We start from the raw sequence: 18,389 nt of genomic DNA on the forward strand, positions 1-18,389 counted from the left end.
CTCTCTATCAACAGTTTACATCCTTTGCAGCTTTGATTCAGGATGTTTAACAGTTCCAGGTAGCATGAGATAGTCTTTATGAATCAAGTGGGAATATGGCTCTTGATTCCAGCAAGCTGATTGTCTTTCAAGACTTGAAAATATTTGGTCTGCTACTGATGTGATTTTTTGTTATGTTAAGCAACCATTCTGCCTTTATTCTGCCTTTTATTCTGCGTTTTCTATTGTGTTAAATTATTGAAGTATATCTCTTCTAGGAATAAAAGATCTTCCTTAAGGAGATGACACATCCATTTCTAGCTAGAAGAAATCAATTTGCTATATTTTATTGCAGTTTTGCCAGCAAGTAGCTGTGGTTTTCTCTTGTGTATAGTCCCAATGTTTATCTGAAAAACAAGCAAAAATAAAAAAAGTTTTGTCCTGAGCTTTCTATCTTGTAATCTTTCTGGCCCTTGGCTTTGTGCATTATTGAAAATGTGCAAAGGAATTATTTCTGAGCACCAGTATTTTTCAGGAGGCATGAGTTATTTGGAATACAGATGTTGAAGTTTGAGGGAAGGAGTAGCAGACACTTTGATTACCTCCTTGGTTGGAGAGCAGGTTAAGCAGTTAGTGCCACGAGGGATTTGTCTTGCGATTATACAGAGGAAATGGTAGAATTGGTGCCTTTTTCTTCCTGTTTTGTTTTTTTCCTTTTTTTCTTCCTAAGTGGAAGGGAATTAACATAAAACATTTGGCTTTGTTTCCAGTGTTCACCATGTTCTCCTTGCTTTTGAAAAGATACCATAATGCAGAAGACAAGGCTATTAAATAGACTGATGCTTGCGTGTTGAATTTCAAATTTTACTTTGTCTGAAATGTGAACACTAAGAGTGAAGGCTCAGTGCTTTTCTGAATGTCTGTTCTTTTTGTTTCTCTGTAGCTCGGACCAATGTAGGGACTCTGTTACCTCATATGTCAAAGGAGAAGCAGGGAAGCCAGAAACAAATGGAAGCCTCTCAGAAACCACAACAGAAACAAAAACTAAATCCTATGTCCAGGAATCTTTAAATGACGTGGGAAAACACAGTGACAAAGAAGCCCTGAAAACAAAGTCCCAGATTTCAGCTGGTACTGATGAGCAAACGTTATCATCAACAGCATATCAGAAATCTTTGGAAGAGACTAGCAAGCCAACAACAGAAGGCAACAAAACATCTGTGCCCGTCAGTGTGAAGAAGATGGGCTGGAGTACTTCAGAGGATGGCAAGGCAAGAGCAGGCATCCAAGAGGAGGAGGGAGCAGGAATGTCTGAGCAGAAGGTACAGTATGTCCCGTAATTATTAGCTGTTTGAGGAGTCCCTATTGCTTAGTATACTTTTTTTATAAGACGTAATATTGTGACAGGTGGTTTTTTTTGTCCTTCTTTACGCGTGTTATGTTAATTGCCAAATTAAGAAAAGCGGAAGTTAGTGGAAATTTATCTTCTGTGGTATGAATAGAATGAAGTGTAGTCAGGGCAGGCAGAGGAGCTAAGCAGGGTGCATCATCTTCTGCCTGCTTGGCCCTGAAGTCTGGAAGAGGTGAGAGCAGCTTGTGATGCCATCTTACATTGCTGAGGAGCAGGCCCATTTCTGGCCTGAGTTATCTGTGCAAACTGCTAGGCAGGTCTGCTCTTCTCAACCCGCTCCCAGTAAGGTGATGCTACTGTCTTCTGATCTGTTTGTGACATTGAGGTGAGCAAAGAAATACGGGGTCTCTTTTGTCTCCTTCCAGATCCCTGTCCCCAGCACCTTCTGATTATTTTTTTACTCTGTTAATATGCAGGAAAATAAATCTTGAGTGAAGTCTGATCTCCTCCTCATGCTTTGCTCCTTGGCTTCATTCATCCCAATTCCAAGGTGCATCTAGCAAAAAAATTTCCAAATGTGTAATACACTTTCCCAGGTGGTAGTTCATTCTTAAAATACTGCTGAGGGTTTCCTCTTCAGTTCTGCGTGCCTGGCTTGCACATCCTTACCTGCAGAATCTCACTTATAAGTTGGTATTAGATAAATGAAAATCTTACTTGCTTCCTCTGTGACTTACATTCTATTTCCCAGAATTGACTCAAGGAATGGCTTTTAGCCCAGTAGGAATTTGGGAGCTGGTGGGCAATTCCTAGGCTCAAGGATTGCGAAAAAGGGAATTACAGAATTTCTTCTACATTCCCATCTTAGGACATGGTCTGGCCTTGGGCATAATACAAGAGGAGACTGTAACTTACAGAAATGATGCATTTTTTAGAATGGCTTCTATATGATATGGCATTTTTTTTTTATCATAGCGTAGTAAAAATGGCAGCTGTGATGGGCTGCAAATAAATTACTCAAGTTTAATCCATTTTGAACTATTCTTTTGATTGTACAATAAAGAATTATTTATTGAATGGTATCATAATCAGTCTCACCAGTTATGCAGCATATGATTGTTATGATCTTGTTTTTAGTTTGTGACACAGTCAAAGCAATGAAGATCTTTCCTAATGTTCACTCATTTCTTGAGTACTTAAAGAATGTAAGAAAAAGCCTCCTGCAGAGGCAGCTAAATGCAGACAGCAGAATTCCTGTGTTGTCAGTAGGCTTTGGGGCAGACCTTGGGTTAATATTATTATGCTCAGTTTAAACACAGACATAAGCATAGATGTACACTGTACCTTGTGCTGAGGGGTGTGCTACAGTGCTGCACTTCCCCCTCTGGATTCCCATCAGTGAGAAGATAAGTTGTCATCCACTCCTGTCCTCTCTTCACTTTTGGATATTCCATCTGGATTGGTAAGAATAAGTGTGTGCATTTCATATATGCGCTTTTTGCACTACTTTTGCTTTCTTGGTAAAGGGTGATAATCTTATCTTCCAATAACAATATATTTTTTTTAATAGATGCAATCTTTGAATAAACCAGCGTGAGTCAATAATGGGATTTCTAAACCCGGGTTTCTCACGTAATCTACTTGAAGTCAATAGTTTAATTACTAACAGAATCCAGTTCATAGGGAGATAATTCTTCATGTGCTGTCATGAAAACAGAAAGAAAATTTCAACTGCAGTCTGTCTGGAAGGCGTTCTGTGGAAAGCAGAGGCAACAAAAGTATATTGCTTCCTAAAGAAAGCAGTTGTTACTGTGACCCTTTGGGAAACAGCTGAAAAGCAATAACCATTCACCTGCTGGGAAGGGGCTGCATCCGTATTTTGGGACGTGGTTTGCAACAAAGATAAACTTAAACCATTGAGATTGGGCCGATGTTCATGAAGTGAATTGCTGACCTGGTCCCACATCCACGTAAATGCTCAAAATTTGAACAAGCAGTGCAGTGACTGTGAGGACCACATAATGCTCTACGGAAGATCAAGTGTTAGATTCAAATGATCTTTTTAAATTAGAGAAGCACAGCACACTTACCGTGTTATCCCGAAGGTTATGTCACATGGTTGAGGTGACATGAAGTGCCAGAGTTCTGTCACAGCTAAAACACTTGAAGCTGTGCATTAGTAGTACTCATCCTCCTAAACCTTTGTGCTCTTTTGGGAAACTTCTTCTGCTTCTTGTTACTTGTTCAGGATAGGTTTGGATTTTTTGTGGGTTTTTTTTTGTTTGTCTTTGGCTGGTGACAGGATAGCAGGAGAGATGTTGCATGCAGAGGAACGTTGTCATCCTGCCCTAAATGCTTTTTTTTTTTTATCTCACATGATCCTTTTTTCTCCTCCACCCACATATGCGTACTCGTACTTGACACATCATTTCTGAGAAGTGCCTCTTGTTTAGGATGCCCTGAGCCAGGTTGAAAAAAAAAAGAAAAAAAAAGAAAAAGAAGCAGAAGTGCAAATTGCTCCACGAGTCTTGCAGGGAAGGCGGTGGGGCTGGTGGAGACACTGGGATGGAGCAGACACCGGTGTGTAGCGCCTGCCTTGGCACCACGCTGTGAGCAGCACCAGGCTCCCCCTGCCCCAAGCTGAGACCTGCCCCTTCCTTCTCAAATGGTGTGGGGTGGTTGTATTTCAGGCTTTCAGTTAATACTGCTTAAAAGGAGATAGATGCTGAGCAGGAAAAACATTTACACAGAGGTCTTCTTCAAAATTCCTTTTTTTAGCCTTTGGCACGTGGGCCTCTGAATCTTTCCGCGTGACTGCAGTCTTTCTTTATAAGGGAATTCACTTCCATACCTTGTGAATGCATAGAATTGGAATTAGAATGAATTGTTAATTTTTGAGGAGGAAACAGCAAAGTTATTGAAAGATTTTTTGTACACAAAATTCTTCACTTCCAAGGTACTGAAATGTGTTAGGTCAGATGCATTCCAAATACAATTTTCTAACACTTAAAAGCTGCTGAGATTTTCCATACCTGTTATATGTATCTAGTACAGCATGTCAAAGAGCAGAAAAGCTCCCATCGTATACTTCAGGAGCAAAAGTCATTAGGTATATAATAGACAGGAAGAATGTTGTCCATGATAACCTCTGTTTTCTTCTTGTAGTTCTGATAGCACGTTCTGTCTTGCAAATGTGCTGTTCAAATGTACTAAAACTGCATTTATTAGGAATGTAGTGACAGTGACAGTGAGATTGAGAGTGATTCGAGCTCAGGTGAGGAGCAGAGGATTACTACAAGAGTGTATCGACGGCGGTTGATTCTGAAGGTATTTTGTGATGTGTGTTCTTGAGGCAGTGTTGGCATGGACGTGGGTTTGGACTGCTGTGTAAGAATGTCACTTCTGGCACAATAGAGTCCCTCTGTATTTATAACCAAATGCCAGGTGGCCGTTCATTGCTTAACCCAGAAGTTTATGGTTGTCTTCTGCTGGAAAACTACTGTGCTGCATGGCCTGATGTGTCCTTCAGTGTTTTGCATGCCACCTTTAAGACTACAGCTAGATGTAGTGTGCTGGTCTAATGGAAAATGAATTACAGACTGACATAGGGCATATGTGTATATATTTCCCCTTTTTCTCCTAAAAAAAAAAAAAAAAAAAAAAAAAAAGTCTAATTGATGAGTTAAAAAAAAATGCAAGAATGTGAGTGGAATATAGGATGACACAGGGCTGGTACTCTGGCTAGAAGGTGTGATCTAGAGTGCCTTGTGTTCTGGAGAGCAGTGGGTGATGCTGATTTAAAACCTACCACAGTTAGTTTAAATAAAATAAATACAAAAATAAGGAGGCCTCGCATTTGACTTCATTAGGCTTTGTTTAGTATACTTATTTACAGATGCCCTAGCACAGCATACTTGCTATGCTAACAACAGTGGTAGAGTCATATAAATCGTCGAATTTTCCCTCATGTTGTTTCCTGCACGGTCATATAGTTTGGTATTACGTGCCCTGAGAATATAGCATAAGACAATAATTCTTCATCAGAAATAACATCAATTCTCAGTGACTTACATGATTTATTAGATTTTCATTAGAAAATCATGTATCAAAGCCGTAAAAAGGACAGCCAATGTAGTGCTGTTACAATAATAGCCGAGGCTGTAATTGTTACTTCAGGAATTACTTGTCACACTGACTGCACCTATCAATATTGCTGTTGTTTGTTTGCTCGGTGCAGAAGGTATTTATACGTGCACCGCGCCTTCTGTGTAATGCGAATGGCAGATGTGCTACATGCACAGCTGTTGATTCCTCCAAGACACAGATGCTTTTGGAAAATGCAGCATGATTTTGACTGCTTTCATGCTTTATTTCTTCAGTTTACTGGTTGTGTTCCCGTTCTGAACCAGGCACAAATTGCAAAAGTGAGGTAAATACAAGTAAATATTTTGTCTGATACCCCATCTCTACACCAAGAACCTGCTGCCTTAAATGAAGGCCCCTGGGCAGGTTAGGATATAACCACTCATCAGTAATTGCCTCTGCAGATAACTCATGACAAGAAATAGGAATGATTCTGTTTTCAGATGGGACAGGTGGCCTGAGGGTGATCACAATCCCTCAAGCACTGTAAGTGCAGTTCTGGTAAGACATAAGCATCAGTGGGCTGCATGTTTTAAGGCTGTGCGTAGTCAGCCTGTTTCTGGGTTTTCCCACCCAATGTCTGAGCTATTTTAATGTCCACTGGCTGGGAATCAGGAAGTGTCGGAGCAGGAAGGAGAGAAAGTCAAAAAGGCAGTCTTCATTTTTTTTTTCCCAAGTGCTGTGTTTAGAGAAGGGCATAGAAAAGTGTTTTTAAATGTGGCAGCGTAATTTGGGGTTGTGCTTACAGAGCGGTGGTGCAGCAGCCCTACAGAGTGGTGTGGTCTGCAGCCGGCTCACAGGAGCTGGTGGGACACCCTGGGGACATGCGTGAGCGGAGGCAGTCAAACTTGTGCAGAGCCAGGGCAGGGCTGCAGCTGTCTCCGGATTTTATAACACCTGTGACGTTTCTGTCATTTTCTGATGAGGCGTAGCTGTTTCTTTTTTCTCCTCTGCACCTTGAGACGGGTTTGAAATGGAGCAAGAAACTTTCAAAGCAGCAGTTGCCAGGCCTTTTAGAGAAAATTTGGTAACAGAACAACCATTTAAATGGGTGTATTTTGATCACACGTAATTCATGAGTTGATGGTATGAAGCAGAAGAGTTGAGCTTTTATCTGGATTTCGATTATTTTTTTCAAATTCCTGGGAGCTGAGGTTCTGTTGGCATGAAATGAAGTCACAGAGCATGTGCCAACTGAGTACCAGCTCCTCATTCAGGCAGCTCTCAGGATAGGGTAGGGAAGCACTGTCACAGGTTGCCCAGAGAAGTGGTGGGTGCGCCAGTCCCTGGAGACACTCAAGGTCAGACTGGACCGGGCTCTGAGCACCTGATGGAGCTGTAGGCATCCCTGTTCATTGCAGGAGAGATGGGCTAGGTGACCTTTAAGGATTCCTTCCAACTCAAATGATTCTATGATTCTGTGCTTTTTGGCAGCTGAACCATGGGAGTAACTTATCCTGCGCTGTCTGATGTTAGGGATGTGGCGGAGCCAGCCCTGGCAGTCTGTGTTGAGCATGTCATCCCTGGAATAAAAAATATTTTGAACATCTGCAGAGCCTGCATACGGGCTGCATAATTCCATGGCAGTGCTGTGCCCGTGCCGCAAGCTCACTGCCTTGTGCCAACTGCACCAAAGGGAGGCAGAGGATAGTGCACCTGGGCAGAGCTGCACATGGGATCAGTGTTCTGCTGTAGTCTGTGTTCATCAGTGCTTCCGTGCTGCATTAAGAGCAACAGAGATACTCACGCAGCCTGTAGGAGTGAAGTTTTGTAACACCTAAACCTCGAGGATAAATGGACTCCTGTGGAAAAGAAGAATTTGCAATGAGCCTCCATGGTTACTCTCAGGACTGAATTGCTTCATTGCCTTTGTTCTTCTTTCTCAACTTGTTTTACATTTCACTGCCATTCCACGTTATTGCTAATATTATTATTTCCGTTTAACTGCTACCTTAGTCCTCTCTCCTGGCCCAAATATGTAAAAGACTTTCCTGTCCCCAGAGGTATTTTCACAGCGGTCTGAGAGCTGGGTCCTCTCAAGTGCTCTCGAGCACATTCCCATGGGATTTAGCACTTCAGAGGGCTGAGCCCATAAAACCAGACAAGCAGGGGCTGATGCCCATTTCCACATGTAATAAGATAGTATTTTAACCTCAAGGGTAGTGCAGATGTTTTTGGTTTTGCTTCCTTTCCCTCTGTTCGCATGGCGGATTGATGGGACAGAGCGTTGCAGAAGAAATAGTTTTTTATGATAGCGAAGGAATGTGACCAATTAGCACACGAGGGAAAAATACGAGTGCTTCCACAATGTGCATTTTCAGAGCCTGAGCCAAAACTCTTCTTATTCCATCGTGACAGAAATCAGTGTCTGGTTTTTCATGCTTTTTCAGAGATTGTTAAATCCTTCGTGGGTACAAATTTTTGGCAAAAACTGTTTAGTTAGATTCTTGCCAAAAGGCTTATGGTAGGATTTCTAGTGGAAAATAAATTTCTAAGCAGGACTTGTTTAAATCTGATGTTACCGTGTATCTTGTTATTTTTTTGTTATTATTATTTTTTACCATTTTCTGATAGAGATTTGCCTCTTGCCATGCATTTTGCACACAAAGCTCCCCAGTAGTGACTGAGGAGACTTGGTTCAGCCTGCTCTGGAGGAACGACCCAAAATGCTCCTGAGCAGCAGTTAGTTACAGCCAGGCTGGGAGAACTGCAGAAGGGCCCTGCTCCGCTCCGTGAGCATCTGCACCCATTTCACCAGGAGAGACAGGCAGTGGGAAGCTGCTGGCTGCACTGGGACAGCGTGTGTGAACTAGAACATGGGTTACAGAGTGCTGTTGAGAGACCTGGTCGTACCTATGCCTCTTGTAACAAGTAACAGAGCTCTGACCTGGCTCAGTATTGGGCTGGTATGCTCAGTGCCATTTGCAGCACCGTTTCCTTTCAGCTCTCCTTGGCTTGCCTGCTGGTTCCCCCTCCCCCCCCCCCCCCCCCCCAGTGCCTTAGCAATACATCTTCAGACAAGCAAGTACAAACTCAGCACAGGCACAAGCGGACAGTTGTGGCATGTGATTAACAAGGTCTCCCTGAGTAGGCAGAACTCACTAATGAAAATGACCTTAATGAAAGATGTTTGTTTCTACTGCCGCAGAAGCTTCAGACTTCAAGGAGAGAGAGGTGCAGCTGCTGGTTATGCGTTATGAGAATGCGACGTCAAGACTGAAAGGATTATGTCTTGATGGTGGCTTAGGCCTGGAAGGGAAGAGATCTCAGTGCTCCGTACCACTCCCGTTCCCATCACAGCATCGCCCCCGGTCATTGGTGAAATTAAATATGTAGGATCTTTCCATCTCGCTTATTTCCGTCTGCTTTTAAATTCCTTTTTATCCTTCTGGGTAACAGACATCCAGCCACACCTTTTTCCTTCACTGCTACAACGTTGGCTATATAGGAGGAATAAAAGGGCTATTATCCCTCAGTAACAAAACAAACATGAAAGAAAACCAGAACTCGGAGAAAGCTGCAGTGAACTTTGGCACAGGACAGCAGCACCAACTCCTGCATTTATCTGGCAGTCCCTGGGAACACCCATAATCTGCAAATAACTGTTAAGAAAATCAGTGGAGTTGGCAGGAGACGCTGCAGAAGCTGCTCCTTAGTTCTCCTGCCCTGGAGAGCAGCAGAGAGGATACCAAGCAGTCTTGGCAGGACTGCACTCCAGCGAGCAGAGCGACATTAAAGCACTCTGCTCCGCAAAGCTTCCTGGCATGGTCTGGTGCAGCGTGCAGTCTTTGTACAGTTTAGTCCCAGGGATACAACCCAGCATCTAGAAATGGCTGTACGAGGTTTTCTCCCTGCCTTTCTGAAGCTCTTAATGTTGTGTCAGTGATTCAGACTGGTCAAGGGTAGAATGAAGCCCACATTAGTATGATGCGGCAGAAATAATTTTATTCTTCAGCTGTGACGCAGATGCACCAGCTTTGTGTTTAAAAACAGCTTTTGTTGACAAGGTCATCTAATGTGCCATTCTAACCCAAAGCTGTGCTGAGAGCTGACAAGTAAAACTGCCAGTGGGGAAGGGATTTTTTTGTCCTAGCAAACGTCCGCCTTTATAACTGCATAGGATTAGAAACGTCAATAGACCAGGTCTACCTCCTGCCAATTGCAAGCCCTCCTGCAATTTGTTTAACTGCCCACATGAAAGAAAGTTGTGAAAGCTGGATTTTGTGCTGACTGACTGCTGAATATTTACAGCATTTATCTTTAGACTGTGCATAAAGGAGCAAGTAGCTAATTAAAGACCGAGATTCACCATGCCTTTAAAACTGCATTTGTCTCTCAGTCTTTCAGTGTATCGATACGTTTTCCATTCTCAGATGGAATGCACTTACTGTCACTGACTTGTGTTAAGGAACAACCCTGCTCGTCACAGCACTGAGGGCCAGGACATGCAAACAGCCTTGGTGTGCTGGGTAGCCTGGTGACCTTGTTGGGGGCTGTGTTGTTCTGTTTCTGGTTTTTATCACAGTGGCTTTGGAGACCCTCCTGATGAGAGGGAAGCTCTTGGTACCTCTGTGCACCATGGGCAGTGAGAGATGTCTGAGCCAGTGTTCCCTCCTGTCTCATCCCACGCCGCACAGGAACCACTGGGGATTCTGAGCCCACGGGTGGGAGCCAGGAAAGAAACAGAGCAGCCAGCTTCCTGTCTGCAGCGTTTCTCGTTAAGCGGTTAAGTCTCCATAATCAGTATTTTCCCTTATTTCATTGCAGCTAGGAAGCCCCACAGGTTTCACTTCTCCAAGTCCGTACACAGCCATTGGTGCCCCTGCCTGCAGCAGCCGTCCCTGTGCCATTTTCATTTCTGCTCTCTTGCTCATGGGAAAGGAAGGAGCTGGCTCCCAGTGGGGCCCACTCACTGAGTCACTTACTGTGCACAGCGTAATGTTGGTGCTTAGGCAGGTATTTAGTTTCTCCTTCCAGGATCTCCATTGCAGAGCCCTTCTGGGACATGAATTATCATCTGAGACTCCATCCAGGAGTCTCAGGAGCTTCAGCAGCTGCTTGTTCTGCTGTCTGCTTGCCAAGCTGCTGCTATGCCCCCACAGCCAAGCATCCCAGGGCAGGGATGTCTCATGGGGACAGGCTGCCTATCCCTCAGCAGTGCTTCCTGAGGTGCTGCAGTTCAGTGAGTTGTACCATTTCACTATACTCAACGAAAGCACAGGAGAAGGAAATATGTCGAAACCCGTGTAATTACTTATTATCAACTGATAATTTGAACACAGCTATCAGTATGAAATAAGTAGAAATTCTGCACTTTTGAGTAATGGCACGTACTGGCCAGAGACGTGGTTGGTGGCAGAGCTTCACTGAGCTCCTCAGTACCTTTGTGTGGCTTTTCCCTGGTGTCGTATATTTGAATCAAGGAAACTGTAAGACCATGGCCTATAGAAGACTGCCAATGCCTTGTGAACAAAAGTGAAGGTTTATTTGTTCTAGCACCCAGAAATAACATACAAACCTAACACTTTAAGGTGCATATTGAAAGAAGCTGTACTACATGGCTTCACTGTATTTACTCACTGTAAAGCAGTGCCAGGAGCTTACGAAGATAGCTACGTAGTGTGCAGACAACAGTAAATGTGGATTACATTTGCCAGGCGCTTCTTAATACTTGAAAGCATTATGAAGGTTTGACATTTATTTGAATTAATCTCAATTCAAACATTATTTTGCTGTTAATATTGACATAAAATGCTTTGTGTAATAGCTTTTCCACTTCCTTCCTCTACTTACTGTTTTTCCCGTGGTGGGTTGAGGATTAAGGGAGAAGAAAAGTTTTAAGGCTTTTATTTTTTTGTATTAAAGATTTCAGGGGGAAAAAATGGGAGAGTTCCCTGCCCATCTCAGATCTGAGTGCTACCGATTTGCTCTAAGCAGATGGAAAAAGCAAGTCATGTGCAGCCTTGACTTCTGAACATGGTTTAGTCCTTTAGATGAGAGAGCCCAGATTTGTCCACAATCTCACAAACACAGCCAAAAATGCTTCCTTCCTATGGGCTGCACTTACGGGTGGGAGAACACTGATTTTAGTGCAGCCTACACCTGTTGGGAAGGGTAGCTGGTGCATGTGGTTGTTTCTCATAGGCAGGCCAGCAAGTAAGGACTGCTAATGTTAAAAAAGATAGATGAACAAAATAACGGTGTCATATTGCTGTGTGCCCCAGTTTCCCCAGCACCAGAATGAGTAATCATATTAATTTCAGCTGTGTTCTTCTCACTGTGATCCAAGCATGGAAAACAGTATGTATGAACTGGGTGCAATTTTCTTTCTCAGTTTTCTAGTCCCAGAAGATAATTCTACATTATATTTGTTTCATACAAACTAAGCACAGGTGATGGATATTTCTGAAGCTTCGAAAGCTGTGCTTACTTCAGCGCCCACATTTGGAAACATGTTTTTTGAGGTAAAATTGTCAGTGTTCTTCCGGAACATAAGTTGATAGCTGCCAGCTAGCCTTAGCCTCTGAAGTCACTTCATTTATTTATAACTTCAGCAACAATTCATGTTGTAGTATTTGGCCCTAGCACAGCCGGTAGAGTATTTATTTATACTGGTCCCATAAATTGTGGTTGCTACAAGAATTGGTGGATGGAGTGCTGTCGGTTTCAGTACACTGTGCAGCAGGCTGCTGGCACTGCTCTGCATGTGGGCGCTGATGCTGTGCCAGAAAAGGTTTCATGTAAGTTACCTTCCACTGTTTTCCATTTTGTGAATACTGAGCAGTCTTGTCTTCTGTGTACATGCTGAAGACCCGGCATTTAGTGAGCAATAGGCAGAGTTGTCATTAAAATCCCAATTTTTCTCCCTCCTTACTTGGTGTTTGAACACGTTCCTGTGCTGAATGAGCACTGAGAAGCCTCCCACTAATGGATGTCTGTTCAGAGATTTTATTGTCATGACTTTGTGCCATCTCACACAACTCAGGCTGACAGAAAGACTATTTGTTACCCAGAGAGCTTCATGTAATGAATTAGCTGGTCAGAGGAACACGCCAGGTGTTTGCTACATGTTTTAATGACAAGTTCTGTGGAATAAATGCACAGGTACTGGCATGTTATATTACAGCGGCTTTCACGTTATCTGTGTGACATAAAGCAATCTGTTACATAAAGACGAAGCTAACGTGCTTGTTGCTTGGATTGGTGTGGAAATATGTGTGGGTTTGGCAGAACATAGGTTATATTGCTAATCTTATAACACGTTCTTTAGGGTGAGGAAGCAAAAAACATTCCTGGTGAATCTGTAACAGAGGAGCAGTTTACCGACGAAGAAGGCAACGTCATCACAAGAAAAGTAATCATGAATTACATCACTGCTCTGTCTTTGTATTCAAGTAACTTCTTTTAATATACTTTCCCCCTTCAGAGTCTAGGAAAAAAAATCGTTACTTTTCATGTATTGCTTCCTACAGATCACCCGGAAGGTAGTAAGGCGTGTTGTTATCCCACATGAGAGGAAAGCTGGTGAAATGGTAATGGAATGGGGGCTGCCAGGAAATAACAGTAAATGCAGAGGGTTGTGTTGACTGCTAGAAAGTGATGCTAAAGGGCTGGAGGTTTGCATTTAACAAGAAGCCTTGGCAAAGTGCAGCGCTTGCAGTTATTGACAAGTTGTGCGTTGGGGGCTAGGGGCAGGGATTTCTCTTCATCTTGTTTCCTGGTAGGGGATGTTTCAAGGAGGCCTCACAGAGTTCTGTCTTCCACACAAAAGCATTACGGTCTGTTTATGTGAAATAGGCAACGTGTTTAAAACAACTTCAAGGCCTTTTGGCCCTAAAGGCCCTTTAGGACAAGGGGGAATGGTTTTAAACTGAGACAGGCAAGGTTTAGGTTAGATATTAGGAGGAAGTTTTTCACACAGAGGGTGGTGACGCACAGGAACAGGTTGCCCAAGGAGGCTGTGGATGCCCCATCCCTGGAGGCATTCAAGGCCAGGCTGGATGTGGCTCTGGGCAGCCTGGTCTGGTGGTTGGCGACCCTGCACATAGCAGGGGGTTGAAACTAGATGAGCATTGTGATCCTTTTCAACCCAGGCCATTCTGTGATTCTATGATGGTTCTTTTGTGTTTCATCAAAATGAGCAGTGTCTGTGAGTAAAGCTAAGCCCTTGCTGCAGTTGTGCCTTACACCCATAGGTGTGCAGTGTTGGTTTTTCACCAGCCCAAAGGAACAAGCCCCAGCTTGGTCCCTACCAACCTCTCACCTGTGCAATAACCCCTTGCTAGACAGTGGGGTCACATGAACGTACCTATGTAATAGTACCCTGTATAAGCAAATATCAGGAGAGGGCTCTGTCCCTGGCGGTTAAAATTGGAAGCCCTGTGCAGGAGGGCGTTGCTCCAGTTAAATTGTCAGTGGGTCAGTGGAATTTCTTTCTGAGTGAAGACAGAATTGAAGACTCAAAAACATAATAAACATAAAAAATACTCTTATTCTGCTAATAGTGAAGACTAAAAAACCAGGCAGGGAGCACAGAAGTAGAAGAGAGTTGAAAAAAAAAAGCAAACCATATCTCCATCCTCTCTTTCTCTGTCCTTTATCAGGGAAAGTATTGGTTCTGCCCAGCAGAGGAGAATTGTGCTGCACCAGATTAGAGTACTCGGAAACTACAAATAGTTACAAATAAATCAATGCAGATCAGCCAGGGGGTAAATCCTGCCGATAGCCACACATAAACACATGCATTCTCTGATGTGAATGAGGCTTGCGATTACCGGAGGATTTATTTTTAGATGATTATTGAGCTATTTTTAATGAGCGCAGATGAACTTCGTTTTGGTGTTTGCTGTTCAAAAGACACCAAAACCTGCACTGCTTGTCACTACCATTGGTTTTACTTCCGCTCTGCTTTGGGGATGGTTTTTGCTGCTTTCATCCTCTTTCCTTTATTCCGTTACTAACCTGCTCACATTAAAGCACAGACATTGTGAATCATCACAACAGCAGCCATGCCCTAACCTCTCAGAAATGCCCGCTGACCCTGGCCCAGGGCAATGACTGGAGACTGATTTTTCCCTGACGATGGTGGCAAATCCAGCTGCAGCTGATGGCAGGGGCTCAGCCCACGTGCTCCAGCCCACGTGCTCGTTCCCAAATTGTAGACCTGTGTTATCTACCTGAAGATGATATTTCAGGCCTGTGCTTTTGCAGCTCAGCAGAGTGGATAAGCAGATTGTGTGTTATCTTTGAAATGAAGCATTAATGTGATTTAACTGCTTTTTACTTATCCTGTTACAGCAAAATGTGGAGGCTGGTTTGTAAGTAGGTTGATAATTGTGAGCGCTCTCCACAGGCTATGTTAATGTTTATACCTTTCCTTTAAAGCAGGGCGAAGCTTACAAGGTTAAGACAAAGAAAGAAGTCAGACACGTGGAGAAGAAAAGTTACTCGTGAAAGCTGAAAGCCAACCACTGACCGGTCAGTTTCATCTTTTTTCTTTCCTTCTGAAGCCTTTTGCACTGCACCACAAGGAACTGGCACCTGAGCAGAGTAAAGGCTTGCTTATTGCTTCCTGGCATTGCTTTTGAGCTGCAAAGCTGAGGAGATGACCCTCTGTCCTGTAAGGAGAATGTGACCTTGAGTTCGCATACAGAAACTGAGCTTTATCTGTTGGAACATAAGCAAAGCAAAACTATGCCATGTGTAAGAATGTGTAGTTTTACAAAGAGTAGTTTATAATCCACAGTATTTTCTGCTCCTAAAAGTGGACTTAGACACCAGCAGTTAGAGAGCTGCGTACAAGTAAATGTACTGGAAGGGAAAGACTTCTTCCACAGCTGAACCTGTGGTCTACGGGCAGTTACACAAGTCAGTGACCTTGTGAAAGCCAGTGAAGTGTCTAAATAATTGCCAACAAAGAGTCCTTACCAGATGTGTCTTGTAGATTTTATTGATGCAACCTAAATGACTGTAACAAAAAAGCAGCTGACAGTAGAAGGGCTTCCCAAAGTGAAAACAAATGCCACAGGCTGACACTATTGCAGCAGCTCAGGAGCCCGTGAAGCCAGAAGCTGCTTTGTCTATGGCTGTAATCACACAGCGTGTGTATTTACTGTGTTAGTCTTTTTTCCACTCAGAGTTTTTCTTAGTTTTGGTGGCTTTTAGGAAGTGGGCAGAGGAGTTTAAGAAGTGCAAGTTTGTGTTATCATTTTCATAAAGGATTGACTGCAGGGTTAAGGAGCAGAATAAACAGGACCTGTTGAACATACCAAATGGTGTGGAGGTAAAGAACAGAAGCAGAGTCTCTTGAGCCATTAGTCCCTTTCATCCATTGTAATATGCCCTCCTAAAGCCACATGACCGTACTGATTTCTAAGTGCCATTCGTGACTGCTGCGACTCACTGTGTGGGATCTTGGGGAGGGCTTTATGGGGTAGCACCGAGCAAAGGTGCCTTAAGTAATCATTAGCCCAGCCAAGTGCCTGCTGCAGAAGTTCAGTTTGAATTTGGCAGTGGATGTATTTTCACAGAACAGGGATTCTGATAGCCCAATGCTTTCTTTGTCACAGAAAAACAAAAAGTCCTCTGTAGGGATCAGAGGTGCTGCTTTTCTTTTAAATTGTTGTTTTTTGTTTGTTCATTTGTTTGTTTTTAGGAAAAAAAATTGCATTTTTACTGCAAAAATGGCTCTGTCACCATTGCAAATGAACCCACTGCAAAATACAAGTTTAAAGGAAAAACCACAACATTTTGCATGAAGCTCTTCAGAAGTGCAGGACAGGTTTCCGCCAAGCACTGTGCGAGCTTGTCTGGCTGCTGCGTTGTGAATGCACAGCTTTTAGCTACAGAATAGATTGGTGTCCGCTATAGGTGTGGGCAAGGACACATTGTTTTAGCATAGCAGGGTGCAAATGCTCCCAGAGAATGCACGTGGACCTGTGACCTGATTAGTAAACAGGTCTGTGCCACTCACATGAGCCAGGCGGAAGAGGTGTGTGGCAGCTCTTCTTCCTCACTTTGTCCTCTGTGCAGCCTCATGAGGGCTTGCCTCTGCGTTCCTGCCTCTTACGGTCACATTCCCCAAGAGGCAGAGAGGTGGATGTGCAAGGAGTGCAGGTTTTAGACCAATACGGGTGGTTGCAAGTAACAAACAGAAGTGCGTTGTGAAGGAAGTTGCTCTGTCATTGTGGAGACAGTGCTTCATCATATCTTCCATCATAGGGAGCATAGATTTCTTGTAATCTTTACTGAAGTGCTGTTACTTTGGGCCGATGAAATGCAGTGTCTTGCGAACATATTTGTAAATCAGCTCATGAGCAACGTGGATGTCTGTGGATGATGCATTTTCCCTTCATGCTAGGAGCTCAGCTAATTTCATTACATACCTAGAAACTGTATGATTTATCCCATTACAGGATCCCATAATGCCAATTAGGACTATTACGTTTAGTCAGGGAAAGGCATGAAATTGATTCTGACGAGGTACTCTGAAATGACCCTGTGCTCTCTTTGCTTCCTGTAGGACCGTGTGCTTTTACTGCCAGTATTCCAGAGGGACAGTCACGGAAGAAAAATCAACAGGAATTAAACATTCACCTATAAAAGTGTGCGTGTGTTTGCTGCTTCCACACATTAACCGCATGGTTTTTATGCAAAAGCAAAAACAAAACCAAGAAACAAAAAATTAATTTAGCATGAGCCAATTTACAGAGCATGGAAATTCACTTTCATTCACAGGATTGGAGAGTGCGCAGTTAACGATGCAGTGTATATACAAGATGTCATGCTGTTAACAGCTTATTTCAAGCAGTTTGATGTCATCACAAAAGAAATAAATTCCTGTGGCTAGAGGGGATGTGCGAAGACGAAATGGTTAAACCATGGAAAGACACTCAAATTACTAAAATCCACAACAGCTCGCCTTATTTTTCTCGGACCCAAACTGTCAGGGTATAAAACACTAGTTGTTTCTTTTTTAAACATCGGTAGTTTCGCTGTAAATAAATAACACTGTATAAATTCTAACAGAATAGAATCGATGTTGATAAGGCACCGCCTTTTCGATCACAAACAGAATACTGCAAATGCATTGAGCAGGCTAGGTGTCTCAAACAGCTGCACCTACAGGGATATTCTGGGTGTATCTTCACGGATTCTTGTATATTAGCAATTATAATGTTTGTATATGCAAAAACGCTAGCTTGATTTTAAAAAAATCTTTAAAATCTGCTGCAAATTTAAATGATTCCCAAAATGAGGAATTCTGTAGTTCTGTGAAAATTTTTCTTCAGAGTACTAATATTTTGATGCATGTGTTTCACCTTATTTTGATTAAATCTTTTCCAGTTTTGCAAACACTATACTGCGACATGAAAAATAAGATTTTATCTGTAAACACAAAGCCCTTCATCTAATATTTGTTGCTGTTGCCAATTTTTCAACGAAATGACCTAAAAACCATAACATATACAGTAGTTGCATTATGGGGAGGGGGGTGCTATCTGTTCTCGCTTTATAACGGGGGTAATGCTTGCAGCTTTAGAAGTGGGTTGGTGCTCCAGTGGGCACAAGTTTGGGATATTTTTAAATGAACTGAAGAGAAATTATTAGCTAATAGACTGGCAGCACGCTGTAAAATTATTACTGTATTGTGTACTGGCTATAAGATGTAGAATCTTTCAGTAAGCCAATCATCTGTAATCATCCTAGCAGTGTAATATTAGGTTGTTAAGGCTGCTGTGTTTTAAAGGGCATTTTTATTTGGGTTTTGGTGAAATACTTTAATTTGTTGATTATATTCATATGGAAACAGCATTCATTGATAATAGCTCTAATTACATATGTATGAAAAAAAACAAACACTGGATGATCTAGTTGATTATTTAAGCATAAAATAAATTGTGTTAAAACTCTTGGA

At 42.8% G+C, this 18,389-nt stretch overlaps 1 protein-coding gene across 15 annotated transcripts in view; it reads left to right on the forward strand.

Annotated features, from left to right (window-relative positions):
• Positions 1-18,389, forward strand: part of ANK3 (ankyrin 3) — a 344,913-nt gene extending 326,524 nt beyond the window's left edge. For 7 of the 15 annotated variants that reach the window (XM_040702299.2, XM_040702301.2, XM_040702300.2 and 4 more), the window contains 3 exons: positions 923-1,301; positions 14,858-14,950; positions 16,995-18,389. In XM_040702299.2, coding sequence (XP_040558233.1) covers positions 923-1,301; positions 14,858-14,926 — 448 coding nt within the window. In that variant the 3' untranslated portion in view covers positions 14,927-14,950; positions 16,995-18,389. Of the gene's footprint in view, positions 1-922; positions 1,302-4,558; positions 4,658-12,743; positions 12,828-12,945; positions 13,006-14,857; positions 14,951-16,994 lie in introns of all 15 variants that reach the window. The other 8 variants (XM_025151500.3, XM_040702293.2, XM_040702304.1 and 5 more) reach the window with 6 other exon arrangements.

The sequence above is a fragment of the Gallus gallus genome, chromosome 6 (assembly GCF_016699485.2).
Source record: "Gallus gallus isolate bGalGal1 chromosome 6, bGalGal1.mat.broiler.GRCg7b, whole genome shotgun sequence".
NCBI classification, from domain to species: Eukaryota; Metazoa; Chordata; class Aves; order Galliformes; family Phasianidae; genus Gallus; species Gallus gallus.